The sequence below is a fragment of the Gymnodraco acuticeps genome, unplaced genomic scaffold (genome assembly GCF_902827175.1).
Source record: "Gymnodraco acuticeps unplaced genomic scaffold, fGymAcu1.1, whole genome shotgun sequence".
Lineage (NCBI taxonomy): Eukaryota > Metazoa > Chordata > Actinopteri > Perciformes > Bathydraconidae > Gymnodraco > Gymnodraco acuticeps.
In genome coordinates, this window is record NW_022990224.1 from 1742792 (window position 1) to 1759584 (window position 16793).

The following is a 16793-nucleotide window of genomic DNA, read 5'->3' on the forward strand; positions in this document are numbered from 1 at the left end:
ATTTACTGTGCAGTAGTACTAAATGGAAATAAGAAACAAGAGAAGACATCACCTATATTTAATACCTCAGCTTTTATTTAAAAGTGTAACTAAAAAGACATCTAAAAGACAATAAAAATGCATGTTCTATACATAGAAAGTCAGTCCATTTGAAATATAATACAATAAAAACATCTGAGAAACATTAGTTGTTAGTTGTACTCACTGTCAGGATTTGCAAGAAATAGAGATACAGATAGTAGAATTCACCTCATATCGCTAACAACTGATACACATGATTTGATTGGAAAGTTTCATTATTACATTAATCAGTAGATTTATCAATGAGACAAAGCAAGACAATTGACATTTTTTTAAATATCTGACAGCTTTTCTTCAACATGGCTCATGAATCACTGTTGCTAATTGTTGGTTAAAAAATGTAATACAGGTTTTAAATACATGTAAAGAATACGTTTGTTGACTTGTAGCTTCTGCTGAGTTGTACAGCTACTATAATACCTCATCCAGCTCCTTCACAAAGTGCCTGAGGGCATCAAGGCAGCGCTCTTTGATCTCCAGCAGATTATTATCCAGCGGAGCCTGTAGCAAACCATTCAAGGTGGGTTCCTTGGCCACCAACATCTTCACCACTGTGCGAAATGTCTCACAGTCCTGCCTGTAATGCTGCACATAAAATAATCAGGTCAGGGGTGTCAAGAGTTTCTAATGATACAATACAAAGACTTCCAACCTTATCAATAGATAGGTCTGTCTTTGAGGCACTCTATGTTTACGGGTCATTTTGGCAATATGAAATAAAGAGTTATTACAAAACAAAATGCAATTTGATTCCCATCTTAACATAATCAAACATATCGGCTTTTCAATCAACCTGAGTGATGCATTCCAGTGTTTTGTATTTTAGAGGGTTTTTATTCCCCATGTTTTAAGATGGAAGAAAGATTGTGACTTAAAGTTAACTGCCTTATGTGTGTATAGGCTGAACAACACGTCTGGAAGGATCTCTGGTATCACGAATCACTTCAAAATCTACAGAAATCTTAGGCAGAATAACAATACAACATATAGCACCTCATAAAATTATTGGATTTGTGGGTAGTTTATGCACATAGAATACCTATATTCATACAGTGTATACATAATACATTTGAACTGACCCCAAATAATATAAAAAAATCACCTCTTTTATCAACGCCTTACTTTGAACTTAATGAACCCAGCTCTGGTGAATTGGTGTATTCCATTAAACAGGTGTGTGAATGTGTGCAGCGAGCCTATTCAAGTGCATGTCCGCCCATAACAAAGGATCCTGAGGTGTCAGAGTATGTTACTGGTGCTTTAGCATTCTTTCACACCACATTGTAACAAGCTCTCACATCCCTCTCAGATTTTACTGCTGACTCAAAACGGCTGTTAAGTCCTTTATTAGAGTTCCAGGTGCAAGCTCACAACATCTTTATCACCTGGAGAGAAAAGGCTAAATGTGAGGCCCTGAACTAACCCCACCCTACATTTTTAGGGCTGCACCAGTCCGTCATGGATAAGTCTGGGACATCGGGGTCCTCTAGGGTTGAGTTAATGCAGCCCAGATCACCTCTCCCGTCAAATTAGAGTCACTAGAGCAGAAAGGAAGGCTTCTCTGTGGCTACAACAACCACTTATTGGCCACTACAAGTTGTCAAAGGAAAATTACTAGCAAAGATTAGAGACATGTCAACTTACAAAAACAGGCTGATATGTGTGGACATAGAAGACATATTTAGCCACCAAAACATATTGTCTGAGTCAATCTTTGCACCATTTTACTGAAGTGTCAGCGGACCTACATTTTCAAAGTAGTGATTTCAAGCGTTTGCAGTTTCCTCTCCTTTTAAGATTGGAATTACCATTTTCGTTTATGTGGGCAGTTGCAGTCACATTTTCTAAAACAAGAAAGAGTCGACAGCATCTTTTCAAACATTAACTGTCTGTTAAATGGAATAAAACAAAAATCCATCAGCTTTGTTAACTTTGAAAAGAAAAATGCTGCCTGTCAACCTAAATCAGAGTCTTGAGCAGAATGTGAGGTTAACCAGTTAAACGGCTATATTCCAGGATTCTGTCAGTTATGGGAGGATTTAAAGCCACAACTGCTGTTTCTTTGCCTATATACACATTACATAATGTGTATTCAGGCTAACTCGTGCTGGTGTATCCATCAATTTGTATAGAGATCACTAGAGCTTTTGTAAACTCATTATATTGCTGTCAAATGACTTAACTGTACTTGATGACAATTTCAATGTTTTTTTGGGCAAGAAAATAGGGAGAAATATATGATTTACAGAAGTTTCAAATTAGAAGAGAAAGGATAGAAAATCCAATATGGGACTGTGAGTCTACAGTTTTTTAATAGATTTGCCACCGTTTGTATCAAGACTATCCTTTTTTTTTTCATCAAAAAGTGGGAGGGAGCCTGCCTGGGTGGGGTCTTACACACACAGAAAAGGTCAAATACTAAAAAATAACATGACATTCAGCATGGAACAATAAGGTTGGAAGAAATGTGCCACATGGGAATCGCTTACTGTATTTGACCACAGAAAAGAGCACAAAGTAAAGGCTAAAAGAGAGGCTAAAGGGACATGTTGGTGGAGAAAGGGTAGGCTAAATAAGGTGATGTGAAAATAAAATGACACACTCAAGACTGGGGTGGGGGGAAAAAAAGGGTCTTAATTTTCTGCTCTACCTACTAATTACAATGAAACTTTCAACGCCTCCAGCCCCGGGATCACTTCAGTTCTTCTTCATTGCTTTTTTTATATTTCATATTTCTCTCTCCCTGATAATTCCCCTGCTAAACCAGCTACGGCATGTTCAGCTAGTTGCACACCTATCTATTCATTCCCGCATCCCTTAAGCCCCTGTCACACTGTCCCGAAGTCAATTTCGGGACAGTGTGACAGGGGCTTAACCCATATTCTGTGATAAGAGGCGTACAATTGGAACAGAGTTGCTCTTCTTACAGAGAAAATGTATCAATTCTTATGGTACGGTCAATAACTATGAATATTACAACAATACAGTTTAACACTGTATCACAACATGCATTGTACACACACAGAGGAAGGCAAGTGGAGTAACCTCTGACAGAAATACCTCAGACTGTGGGAGATGTTTGGACTCTTGCGAATGATTTAATGTCTGAAGATCATGTCAAGCGAATTTGCGGCCCCACATAATGACAGTCTTCAGGCCCGACCACAAGGAGAGACTCACGATACGTGTGGCCAGCTATGCTCAGGGTCAACTTCATTCAACAACACAGGTTTCCTTCTGTCTACATACGAGTCCCTTCCCAGGCTATTTTTAACCTATTTCTAATTGAACATTACACAGGAGGATTTCCACACCGCTACCTCTACAGTGTAGATTTCTCCTTGGTTAAACTTTCTCACTAAGTTAGCAGATTTTAGGAAAGGCGAAGATTGTTTCCAGGTTATAAGATGTGAGAGGAAACACGGTTAAAATAAGACACTAACATGTGGTGAATGTCCTATAAACCAGTAGCTCTCTAATCACTTAGGGTTGATTATGTTTGCCATCGTTCAAAACAAAACTGTTCCTAAGCTACAGCTTCTGTTGACAGTGATTACATTTTCACTTCATTATATTCCGTACATACAGTTTTACACAATTGAAAGCCTTGAGGAAAGGGATGGGAAAAATGGCCCTTTAATGAACTATGAACTCAAATTAAGTGATATCCCTTGATGTTACTAGAGCTTAGAAGACTGTAAGCTATCTGCATGACCATGCATATAAATGTGTGCGAGATGGAGAGCATCAATTTACATTAATTACTGCATCGAACGATCGTGGAGCGGCTCCAACGATCGTGGAGCGGCTCCAACGATCGTGGAGCTGCTCCAACCAGCGTGCTATTTTTGTAAAAACTGCTCCCATGTTACTTGAACAAACAGGAAGGGTCTTTTGACCAGAGCGTGCTCTGTGTGTTGGGAGGAAAAGGCTGCAGGGAGGTTCTACCTAAACCTCCCCCTAAAGTGGGAACCATGAGCTGATCTTAAGCCTGATACTAAGGGGCCACACAGGGTGGAAACAGCAACACTAGGGGCCTTAAAGAGGAGCCTTACAAAATGGGATTCTGCCCAAATCGGATGTTGGTGGAGGTCCAAATTGTGAACATACTGACAGGAGTGAGCTGGGGTACGGGGTGGGGGTTGGGGGTCTGAGTGAGATTATACATAAGGCACTCACATGAACATTTAGAGAGGCTCTGTTCAAATGAGCACTGATGCAGGCAGGGGTCCTGTATAATAAGGGAAGTGGGGTAATGAGTTGAGGGCTGGTACACATTAGGGGATATTAAAAGAGCCATTTTAATCACTCAAGCTGCAAACCGGACCTCTCAATGGAGGGGCTAATAGTTGAAATGGATAACTTTCATTTGCGCTGATTGAAATCAATGATGAATGGACTTCTTTGAAAATCACTCCCAGGCACTTTTCTATGTTAAGAGTGGATATTCTTTCTTTGTTGTTATTTTACATGCTCTGATTTGTTCTGTGGTCCATCCCAAGGTTTATAAATTGCTCCGCTGGTCATCTGTTCCATCACAAGGTTTACAAAACAACTGCATGCTGGTCATTAAGCCTGTAATCAAATCATTTAAGGTTTAAAAACATCTTATGACAATGTGTGTCATTAGCATGGATGTTAACTGCGTAAAGGAATCTGTTTGAAGTTTCTAAATGTCATTTATAACCCTGAGACACCCACAGAAAGTATGCATTACAAAAAGCTCGGTCTTTAAACAATAAGCTATGCTAGTGTAACACATCGATTTCAAAATGATCTGGCCCAATGCTAACAGGGCTGTAATAGCAAAAGCCATTACATTAAGAAAATGGCGGTGATGGTCCGAGATCCAGCTCTGCCCCCTAACTGATCTGCTCAGTCTGGCACACAGCACCGTTGGATCGGAGTGTGTTTAACTGCGCCTGAGGCAGATGTTACAGTATAGACACGGTGGAGGTTTCTGCCTCTCACCACGTCTCTAGAGGCAGTTAAAAATGGCAGGGTAAGCATGTGTGTACTAATGCCAGGAGACGTACCACACTGTGGGTGGGCCGCATGCATCCTGCGGGGCAATTCCTGCCCTGCTTTAACGGGAACAGATAAGTGGTACTGTAGTGCCGAGCGATGAGGGGGAGGGATAAACGTGCAGGCCACAAGAGGCATCACAACCTCAGGTGCTAAGGACTTTTCTGCTGACTTATCCTCCTTCTCTCTCAATTAACTTAAATATTACGTGTAGCAAGCCAAGGCGCATTTATACGCCTTTTACATCAACCCCTTGACTCACAGCCAAATCGTAAAGCCATTGTAAAAAAGCGTTTCTGTATACGTGCCACTCCTCGAGAACAGGGGGGAACGACATGGTAAAGAAACTCATTTCAATTTATTAGGAGCCTTAGTTTGGGGGCTTCAACTTCTCAGCTCTACAGTGTACAACATAGATTGTCTTTATTTAAACAAAACAACGTTAGTACTTTAGTGTGCGTTATTTAACAATGTAGGGCACCACTTAAGTTTCTCTAAAAAATGTCCCACTGATACACTCTGTGACCTTTACCCTGTTATCTGAGTACAAGTTACTATTTCGCTCATTCTTAAAATGAGACACTAACCCAAAACAAGAGATGATACAACTAGTTTACTACGGAATACGGTCAATTGAAGCTTTAAGGTTTTAATGGAAATCATTAAAGCAATCTGGTAGTTTCTCTAGCTTCCACTTTCAGAAACTGAGGTTTTTTTAACTCAGTTATATGATGTCTGGTTAAGAACTAGCATTTTGGATTATATTGGAGGCTGGTATACATTTGGAAAGGCTTGGATACAACAAAGAAAGTTGAGACAGTTATATTGTTGAGAGTTAAGAGTATTAACAGAAGTTGGGTCGTTTCATGGAGAAAATCGTACTACCTTCTCAATTTCCAGAGCCTTAGCCTTAATGGCCTCCGACCGGCGAGCCTTGAAGTCTTGGTCTGGTGTCGGCTGTGGCTCCACGCTGGTCTCCACGCTGGCCTCCACGCTGGCCTCCACGCTGGTCTCCACGCTGGTCTCCACGCTGGTCTCCACGCTGGTCTCCACGCTGGTGTCCACGCTGGTGTCCACGCTGGGCTCAACGCTGGGCTCCACGCTGGTCTCCACGCTTGTCTCCACGCTGGTCTCCACGCTGGTCTCCAAGCTGGTCTCCAAGCTGGTCTCCATGCTGGTCTCCACGCTGGTCTCCACGCTGGTCTCCACGCTGGTCTCCACGCTGGTCTCCACCACCTCCTCCGTCTCCGCTACAGATGCAGCAGCTTTTTCCTGGAGGGCCAAAGGTGAAAGGTTAGAACTGGGGTCACCAGGTTTAGAAGCTGGTTCTGATTTCAAAGTGTTTCAAATGGAGACAACTCTGCTCTCTTACAAGTGTTGAGCTCTTGTTTTGGTACATGTCTCATTAAGCATGCCTAATGTCAACAGAAAAGAGGAGCCATTTACAGTCCCTCTCTCTGACTAAAGGATCCTTACAGTCAAAGGTCAACTGACCCAAATACATGAGTCAGTTCTGCTTTCTAACAAGGAATATATTATTTTCTTAAAGGTGGGGTAGTTAATTTTGGAGAAACCAGCTCGAGTGCGCTAGAATTTGAAAATACACAGCCGGAAAAAATCTGCCACTTCCTTACAGAGCCCCTCCTCCAACACACACGAACGCGCACATGACCAATGAGGGCACGAGATAAGTTTGTGCACAGATGGAAGGCTGACAGGCAGGTAGGCCATCCAGTAATTTTAGCCGGGCCGGCTCAAATGATTGGTCGTGCTTTTTACAGCGCTACGGCTTCCACAGATGAACTTTTTTTAATGTATTTATTGTCAAAGCACTTAAGATATTCATTGCTATCGGGATGTTAAGAGCATTCCATGGAATATAACAAAAAGTGTATCTCGAGCCGGGCCAATACACAAGTACTATACATTGATATACTTTACTAAACTGTATACTGTTATAATTAAAAGTTATACTGTCACTGATGCACAGGACACTAAGACCTGAGAGTTTGCTTTATAATAAGCAATATTCATGACATAAAAGAAAGATATATATAGACTTTTTGCACTACTTTTTATTTTGTATTTTTATATTTTATTATATATGTTGCATTGTTGGAGGAGCTCAGGTCAGAACAATTTCATTGCCATTTCTACACTGTACCTTTGTGCATATGACAATAAAACCTTTGAATCTTGATTGTTGTAATATTACAAACCTATGTGATGAATGCATATCCTTTTTTAATCAAGACATGCATTTATAGTATTGATAATTATCCTATTCTATGTGATATGTTAAATAATATCATCTTTCCAAATGTTTATGTCAAAAACAAGAAAGGGGAGGACTGAAGGATTATGACACAAACTGCATTTGTCTTCCTGGGTATTCAATGCTTCGGAAATATAAAAATGATTACATTGTTATTGCTTTGTATATACACCTCATATCACCTGAGACTTTTCAAGCTTTTACTTTAGATGCAACTGTACAAAAACATGTAGAAGCTACCATTTTCAATTAATGTATTTATACTCACTGGAACAGGTTTTTTGTAAAGATTATACCGCTCTAGATCACTGTGAAATGTTGGCTTTACCTTTGCAGATCCAGAGCTGTGAGGAGACCCCTCTATAGAGGAGCTGGGAGTGTGGCTCGGACTGGTCTTATCTATGGAGAAGTGAAATGTCAGATGAAAATGGAGAAAAACACAGGTAACCTTCCTCAGACAATTGTGGAAAATAAAAACGTCTGACTAAAGTGTGACAACAATAACAAGAGGTTGAAATGAATCTAATACACAAGGGCAGCACAGCATTATTTTTATTTGATTTTTCTCTGTAGTATAATCCACTCTGGGGGAGCGTTTTAAAGGGTCATTGGTCTGGGAAGCAAGCCACGTTTACTGCAGCCTTCCCAGTTCAAATAGGGTCCACTGGTTCCTCAGCTCTCTCCACTCTGCTGTCTAATAACTGCAAAATGCAATAACCTTTTATTTTATATATACACTCAGAGGAACACTCACTGTCTACTGAAACATCACACAATCACTCACTTGTCATCGTGAACAATCATAAAGCCAAGGCCTTATGAGGCAGCTGAAAACTTTAAATCCCTGTTTTTTTAATGCTCCCTTGTCGAATCCTCCCACACAATAGTGGTCGAGGAGTTCATCTGTGTCTAGATTGAAATATTGTCTTCTGCTGGCTCCAATGTGTCTAGAAAAAAAATCTAATTTGAACAAGTTGTTTGTTTTTACTGAAGGACTCTCCCACAGTGATTAGAGTGAGCCAAGGTAAAGCCTCTATCTTAATTTGAGTCCCTCAGCAGGGACTAAGTAGTCCCCATGTGGCTCTTTCTCCAGGACCCCACAAAGACTCTAGTAAGGCTGAATACTCAGATACTGTAGTGTGTACCATCAGAAATACAACAGTGTTATGCCGAGGTGTGCCTAAAACAAACTAGTTAATATGACTAAGAAGGCTGAAGTGTAGCTGTTCCCAATGGCCACACATAAAGAGGAGGCCTGCCATAATACACAGGAGCTTTATGCAATAAGTGTTTGAATGGGGACCACGGTGCACATATTTAGACAAGAGAGTGCAAAGTAGTTTCAAAATCTGGCATACGGCCAATCGCTGTACAACCGAGGCGTGTTTCTCAGATTGTGGGTTTTGTAAGGTTACAAAAATTGTTCGACGCAGCCACCCTAATTATGATGTCTAAAAGACGTGGGGGGGGGTTTCTACATGCTGTTTGACATTCCAACAAGGGTTTCTTTTGGAGCATACTGGCCAATTTTCTTTTTACGACATGTAGTAGCTTATATGCGACTCTCTCATTCTCTGGAGAAAACTTCAACACAGGGAAGGTACGCTGGGAGCTCATGCCCCGCATCTCACACCCTCAGTGCGTTCCACTAATCTGAACAGAAAACTGGTTTCCATAAGCGGGGTAGGAGATTAGAGAAACCTGATCTCCCCAGCGAGATTTATCTGCAATGTATACGGGTAAACACTTATCTAATTGGCTGCTCAAAATTATACGTCTGCATTTAAAAACGGTTCCTATTTAAAATTGGGGCAGTAAAGACATCTTATTATTGATGTGCTGCATGAACAATAACCAATACTACAATAGATGTAAACAAATTACTTGATTAAATATGTTAACTTGGTTCTTTTAGTGACTTCAATGCCTTTAAACACACTGCCTGGGCAACTTCAGGAAAGGTGTGACCCGAATCTGGAGGTCTGATTATATTTAGTCGATAAATCTCTCGAGTTGACATTTATGTCAATTTTTGTGATAGGGCTGAGACCACCAAGGCCCACACAGCTTCTGTTCGCATGACAAAGCTTAATATACATACGCTATCATTGAAGCCCTTTCTTTTTTTACATTGCTGTGCTGGCCTAATTAGTATCCCAGATGGGAGTGGAGTTGGGAGGTACAACTGTGCTCTCACTGTTTTATTACATCTTCAAAAGGCCGTATGACATGCAGCTACATTTTCACAGCTTTAATATCTTTGTGTCTTGGAATTCAAAGCACTGGAGGAAAGGCTGCCCACACTGCTTTGCCTCAGACTAATAATATTGCTGATGTCAGATCACTTTTAACACGTTTTTGTAACATGTGTATCCATACATTTCATTAGCTCAGCATTGCTTGTTAAAGTTCTAAAGCCTGTCAGAGTCACAAAAGAAAGCATGTGAAATGACAGAGCCAAAGTGATTTTGAAGAGGTCGTTAAAGCGGCGCATGAACAGACGAAAAGGTCAGGTTCTAAATCCTAAGCCAATCCAATAAACCGAGGGTATCCTTTTTCCCAGCCTGTGTAAGTGTGTGTGTGGTTGTTAGTGTAATTAACATCTTAACGTGTTTCAGCACACTCTGACCCTTCACATTACACAGCACCTCGGAAAACAGATGCTTCACCTGGAATGGCTTAATACCTTTAGACATTATAATTATATGTATGCCTCTGTGAAAGGGAAAATCACCTCTGTTGTTGTCAGTACAGAGGGAATAACAGCTGTGACGACAAACATTGTACTAGATAAGGGTCAATTCATCATTTCACTGTGTTTTATGATCTGTGCTTCTTCAGGTTTAGCATGCTGTGGCCAATCACAAAGTGTCTTGTAGTTTAAAGTGGTGCAGTGTTATTCTCAGACATTATATAATGCTGGTCAGACAGCATAAGCCGTTACTGTTGGTTCTTTCATTTAAAATAGATTTAAAGATGCAAAGATGGAAAACAGCAGAATATATTGTTTTTCTGCCTTTGTATAACTGCTATTAATCCTGTTTTAATTAATATCATTATAAATAAATACACAAGTAAGTTTTGTAAGAAGGCTTGTTAAGACTAAACACTAACACTCTAATTCTTTCTCTTTGTCTGGTAGCATTACCTTCCAGCTGATTGCACCTGAGGTCTTTTCTAAGCTGTGAACTTGAGTGCTGAGATCCACAGAAGTCTAAATACTTACGCTTTTTCAGAGACTGCTGGTAGTTTAAATTCCTCTCCCTGTCAGGGGAGAAGCTCTTGCTGCTGGTGTTAGATAGCGAGCAGACAGTTACAGGTGGGTGTGCTTCCCTTCGTCCAGGAGAGCGTTCCCGTTTCATTCCTTTAGGTGTAGGAGTGCGTCTGTACTCGTCACGGTCTTCTCTACTGAAAAAAAGCAACAAAAGGAGAATTTCAGGAGTTCTGAGTGCTTTGGATAATTAATGTCTGTAAATGCTCTTCGCCAACATATAATATATCGTTTTGTCATTTTGATAGTTAGCCGACTTCTTAAATAAAAAACCAGACCCCTTATTTTAAGGCCTGTTAACAGAGTTGGACGTTTGTTTAAAGGTATACTAGAAAACCATATGGATGTGAGGGCAGTGACCTTTCTTTCGGGCACTGACCTTAAAGGAGGGCCTGACCCTCGACTTCTGCCGTGGAAATAGGGAGCGCCTCTTCTATTGCTTCTGAAACACATTAAAAAACACACAGAATTAAAAACTATAGACAAATTAAGAACAGGCAAAGCTGCTCTGCACATGGAAACATTTGTTTGATTAATCGGGGTATATTAGTTCATTTAAAATGAACTACCTACATAATTACTGTATTTTAAAGAAATTGTTTCCTTCAGTGAAGGCCTTCAGATGGGTAATGGAAACAGAGTAAATAAAAAACAAAACTGCAAAGACTTCAATTCAGTCCCAGTGGGATACGGATTCATTTGTGAAATTGTGGCAATCTTCCTCTTTGGCACTCGCAAGAGTTGGCACACTTTTGGACCATTTTGGTTTTCTTTCATTCCTATGTGTCTTCAATTGGAGGCTGAGTCATTATTAAGCCTGAATATGGAACTGAAATCACAATTCACTGTCATCTAACTATGATGTGTGATAATCCTAGCACATCTACTGAAAAAAATCGTCGCTAATTTCGACTTATTTTCCTTATTTCCAGGCTTGTAGCTTGTGCCCGAGCACGACCTTAAAGTCCAGAGGTATAAATGACCCAAAGGCACCTGGTTTTCATGACCTCTGCCTGAACTCAAGCCACATCTTAAACAAAGAGCAGGTCTAACAAGGCTTCAAACTTTTACGACTCGTGGTCTGTTTGGCAAATGGCAGGCTGAGTCCTGGCTACTTCAAACACTGACTTGCCATCTATGCAGTTCAAAACTAACATCAAAAGGTTACAGATAGAGAGAAAAGAGTGATTTACTTAATTTTGAAAAAAAAAAACAGTTCTCTAGAGGGAACTGTTCTTCCACCGGATATTACACGTATATTGAAGCCGAGAAGGCACTAACTAAGGAATGACCCGAAATAAGCAATAACTTGGTAGGGCATCCAGCGAGGCTACAACGAGATAAAACAAACTAATAATGACATCTGAAAAAAAAAGGCAATGATTAATTTGGCATTTGCAAAAACTTTATTATGCTCTTGTACTTCTTGTCTTTATTCCACACCCCTAGCTGTATAGTGGCACGGTAAGGGGCTACTTGTAGCTACAGAGTCTACGCAGGTGGCCACAAAAACGACACCACCACTCCCCATGACAGTGACCCTTGCTTTGGATAAATAAATAAATAAGGATCCCACAGACTATTATGTTTTCTGACGCAGCTGCAGGAGAAGCTGTAGCATAATCTTTTGCAAAACTAAAACACTGCTGGTATACCGTTTTTTTATTTTTTTAAATGATGGAGCATTATTACATGTGTGCCATTAAAGGAGGTATAAGGTTTGTGCCAGTGTGTCGAGTCTGTCTTAAAACAATAGGCAGGTACCCATACGTACAGTAAAACAGTCATCAAAATACAAATAGATTTTAGGGTAAATTGGAACTTGAACATATCTAATTTAAATTAGCTGTACGATGCTCAGAATATCTGAGATGTGTGTGTGTGTGTGTGTGTGTGTGTGTGTGTGTGTGTGTGTGTGTGTGTGTGTGCGTGTGTGTGTGTGTGTGTGTGTGTGTGTGTGTGTGACTGAAGAGGGCGTGGTCCAGCTGTTTTTCCTCTCGGTTGGGGTTGTTTGGTGGAGTGAGTAGACACTAGTGCTCTTTGTCCCCTCTCTAGCCTGGTGTGACTCCTGGAGAGGGGAGCTTCGTAAAGTGTTGGTATGTTAAAGTGGCCGAGGCGAGAAGAGTGTCTGTTGATGGAACTGCTTGGCTTGGATACTCTGTGAAAGCTCTTCAACTTATCTCAACAGCAGTGTGGTCACAGAGAATTAAAAGTGTTTCCTTCATATATTTCCAAAAGATTTAATTGTATGCCAAGGTATTTGCCAAAGCAATATTTTTGTTATAATACATGTGATATTCTCAAGTATTGGGTTAAATGTTAAAGTAATCATTTTAAAAAAAGATTTAAAGTGAAATGTACTTTCATAAGCTTGGTTGACCCAGTTTTTGACATGCAAGTCACACACCTTGTTGTGTATCAAGCAAATATACTCACCTTTCAAAAGACGGAACCATGCTTCCACCTTGTGGACAGTTTGATGCATTACATTAAGAATTAAATGAAGACATTGACCATCTGACTAAACAGCATGTGACAAACAAAAAATAAAATATTAAAATAATTGTAAGATGTTATTTACCTTGAGGCTAACTGATGCCTTAAATCATCTCTGCCATAGGGCTGTTGGGAATAATGGCCCTCCTAAAAAAACAAATATCACATTTAAAACAAACTTAAAGGGTCCCTATGAAAGCATTTGTGGAAGCAAGTCACTATTGTGTTCATCTTGAAAATGCGAAGGAGGATGTATATCCATGTTAGCATGCAAGTTACTTAGTAAACATTCATGTTAAGTGGTAAATATATGCTACAATGCGCCATCAAAGCAGTGAAAAAGCTTTGTGCTCATTAACATGGATGATAACAAAGCTTACTTTTTTTTTTTATCCACTTTAAAAAGGTTATAAGACGTGTAAAAGAAAAAGGACACTTGGTTTTTGTGAGTAATATTGAATGTCAAAATAACTTTGTTAAAACCTGAAACAAAAAACAGATGTAATTCTTTAAACCTTTAAACCATACCAACTTTTACTTACATTTCTTGGAGGTGAGGCATTTCTGCGATAATTGTTGTTGTATGAATTATCATCAAAATATCGACGGTCATTCTGTGGGTAACCGTCATGGCCGTGAAATTCTCTTGAGTCCTGGTAATTCCGAGGACCATCATTCCACATTGAAAAATTCGAACTTTTAGAACCATAGTTCACATTTGACCGAGGCATGGAGTTCCCCTTTTCCACAATATTGACAACTCGATGGACTGTCACCTGAAATAAAACAATAGTTTATATTACATCAAATATATCCGCTCTTTAAACATGCTTGCAAGTACCTATGTTTCAAACCAGAAATGAACCTATTCCTAAGATGCCAATTAATGTTGCATTGTGCAAAATTTGATTAAAAAGAGCAGAAACACAGCATTTAAAGATTAAGATGCAACAACAATATCCCCCAAATATAGAGGGACCAACAAAAGAAGAAAAGTAAATTAATACTGAATACTACCATAAATAAATGTCATGGTCATAAAAAGCTAAACACATGATTGCGATTTCAATACAGTAAACTAATCAGTTCTCTGCACTTATTAGTTCAATTAATACATTTGGATACAGAAAACAACATCTCCCCTTACCTCTCTCGAATCCGCTGCTAAAATGCACTCTTCATATTTCTCTCTAAGTGGATTTCGGCCATTGCGAAATGCCACTGCAAAGAAAAAAAAGTCATGTGTTTGTCCATCGGTCAGATCCTTAGTTCAAACTTCAGCTATCAAGTAAATGTTATTATGTTATTTAATGAATATGCAGTGAAAAATTAGGCTTTGTCATCACAAAATCCTGGGTTTTTTTCTTAGGCTTTGCATAGATAGTTATTCATATTTAGAATGCATTGTCAGGAAGTATTTTTTAACCAAGGTGAGGGCTGTTAGAAATTAAAAATCAATGTTGATATGGTGTAATTTGAATTAAATACACTATTTAATTAGCACGTGGCGAAATGCTGCATTTTCAAACCGTGAATCAAAAGTTAAATGACATATGATGTTGTACACCGAGCACACTGGGTTTAGCACTCATTTATTACCGCTGAATAACGTTTATTAGGAAATGTTTAAATAACCACAGACACCAGAATGATATAATTTAACAACGGAAAAAGGCAGGAATTGCATTGGACCCGCCCCCGACGACGCCGGCCAATAGGAGAAGACCTCAGATGACAACAGGAAGAGCAAGCCAAGGATTGACCCCTTCTACCTGCTGACCTGTACTGACCGGTCGGATGAGGAGAGCGCCTCCATTCGCACATTTCATTTGTACACCACCGCATCTTTTGTGTAATTAAATGCTGTTAACTTTTATAAGCTTCCCTTGACTCTTTTCAGTCTCTCCTGCCTTCGGGGTTCTAGAATACACTAACAGGGCTCATATCATCAGCTTGAGTCTGCATAAGACACAGAGTGGTCAAGTTTTCTGATGCTCATCTCATGTTCATTTCACTAAATGGTTTTCACACTAAAAGTCCATATTGTAAACAGGTTTCCTGAGATTCTGACTTATTAGTGGCTGTAATTACTGGGGAAATTATCCTACATCAAACCAGAAGAAAAAAAGGTGAAGAAGCAGGGGTCTGCAGACATAGATGATAAATAATTGATCGTCCCAAACATTGTCATCTTAAGACACTGGAATGTGTGCAAAGTGAAAAGCCTAACACTGGTAGGCTTATATTAACTTGCTCAGGTATGTGTACTTGACATTTCCACATGTTGAGAAAAGTGGTACAGCCCTGTTTTAGGTGGCAGTCTCTCTAAAAGATCATTTATTACATTGATATTCTATTTTGTTTGTATTTACCAGCACTACTGTATGTTATCTGTTTATTGTGTTGCACTGTTGGAGGAGCCTGTGACCTAACATTTTCATTGACATATCTACACTGTAGCTATGTGCAAATGAAAATAAAAGCCTTGAATCTTGCTATGCTTGTAACACATGCAAAGTGCTGTTTTGTTTTTGTACTTACTGATTTGGTCTGCTGTCTGGTATTCACAATATGTCACAGTAGAGAATGATGGACCTTGAAGAAGGGAAAGGGTAGAGTGTTGTTAAGCAGGTATATTTGTTTTGAACATATACCCAAACAGACACACACACACACACACACACACGCACACACACACACACACACACACACACACACACACACACACACACACACACACACACACACACACACACACACACACACACACACCACACACCTTTGTTAACATCAAACCCACCTCCACTTCTCCAACACAACGATAACTCTACCAAAGCCTTCTGACATTCACTTCGCATCAAGTAAAACCCCTCTTTCAAATAGTTGATGTATTACAGTGTATGTATACTTAAATGGCATCTGCTGGGGACAATGTTACAACAATCACCACTACACACTATCTTTTAAAGTAAACGTAAAATATGTGTGATCCAAACATCGAAAGTCCGATAGGGGAAGTGGACATCATTAGACAACGCATAATAGAGCAATTGCAGCGAGTGATTGAGATGGTTTAACTAACTGAAATGTATTTCCTGTATCACGAAACTCCACATAATTAAAGTGGCACTGTTCGAGTACACATGTAGCTAATAGCATCACAGCACAAGAGGAAGTCGCTAAAAAATCACCCACCTGTAAATGATCGTAATACTCCTGGTCACAAAGTGCGTTTTACATAATTATCCTATTGCTAAACAAACAATTAATCTTAAAAAGTTACTCGACAATCGAATTGTTTTCTTCGTGGATCTGCAAAGGAGAACCAAAACAAACCCCTAGCATGGACGCTCTTCTTTGCTGAATGACCACATCCGGAAAACAGTGCGCTACCGCCTTCTGGTGGCGACTGGTGGTAATGTGTCTAACTATGGCTGCTCAGTGAATAAAGTAAAATCAAAAGTACAAAATGTTCCTACAAAATGTAGAGTATAAAGGGTTTTAAAGTCAATATAATCTAATACCCTTCATGCAAGCACAATTGTTATGTATTACGTTTTCACCATGTTCTTACATTGTGCTTACTTTGTAGTTTGGTGTACATAAACACGCATACAAATGTATTAGAACAAAATGTAGGACTTG

General features: G+C 39.6%; 1 protein-coding gene across 4 annotated transcripts; it reads right to left on the reverse strand.

Annotated features, from left to right (window-relative positions):
• Positions 1 to 53: 53 nt before the first annotated feature.
• LOC117547836 (periphilin-1-like) lies at positions 54 to 16507 on the reverse strand. 4 transcript variants are annotated; one of them, XM_034218715.1, is made up of 10 exons: positions 16344 to 16507; positions 15690 to 15705; positions 14296 to 14369; positions 13691 to 13924; positions 13234 to 13295; positions 11032 to 11094; positions 10608 to 10789; positions 7710 to 7780; positions 5992 to 6378; positions 54 to 666 (listed from the first exon to the last, which is right to left on the reverse strand). In XM_034218715.1, coding segments are annotated over exons 2-10 (1248 nt in total). In that variant the 5' UTR covers positions 15691 to 15705; positions 16344 to 16507; the 3' UTR covers positions 54 to 492. The 4 variants fall into 4 exon arrangements, with proteins under 4 accessions (XP_034074606.1, XP_034074605.1, XP_034074603.1 ...); XM_034218714.1 differs by having other exon boundaries at positions 15690 to 15743; XM_034218712.1 differs by lacking the exon at positions 16344 to 16507 and adding an exon at positions 15949 to 16199 and having other exon boundaries at positions 15690 to 15743.
• Positions 16508 to 16793: the final 286 nt, after the last annotated feature.

What these genes read in the sequence shown, in the direction of transcription:
- LOC117547836 (XM_034218712.1), bottom strand. Translation starts at nt 16,006, where the DNA reads ATGCGAAGTGAATGTCAGAAGGCTTTGGTAGAGTTATCGTTGTGTTGG. An exon ending in CCAGACAGCAGACCAAATCA is followed by an intron (nt 14,370 to 15,689) that starts GTAAGTACAAAA and finishes TTTTCTTTGCAG; the next exon opens with TGGCATTTCGCAATGGCCGA. An exon ending in GGGTCAGGCCCTCCTTTAAG is followed by an intron (nt 10,790 to 11,031) that starts GTCAGTGCCCGA and finishes GCTTTTTTTCAG; the next exon opens with TAGAGAAGACCGTGACGAGT.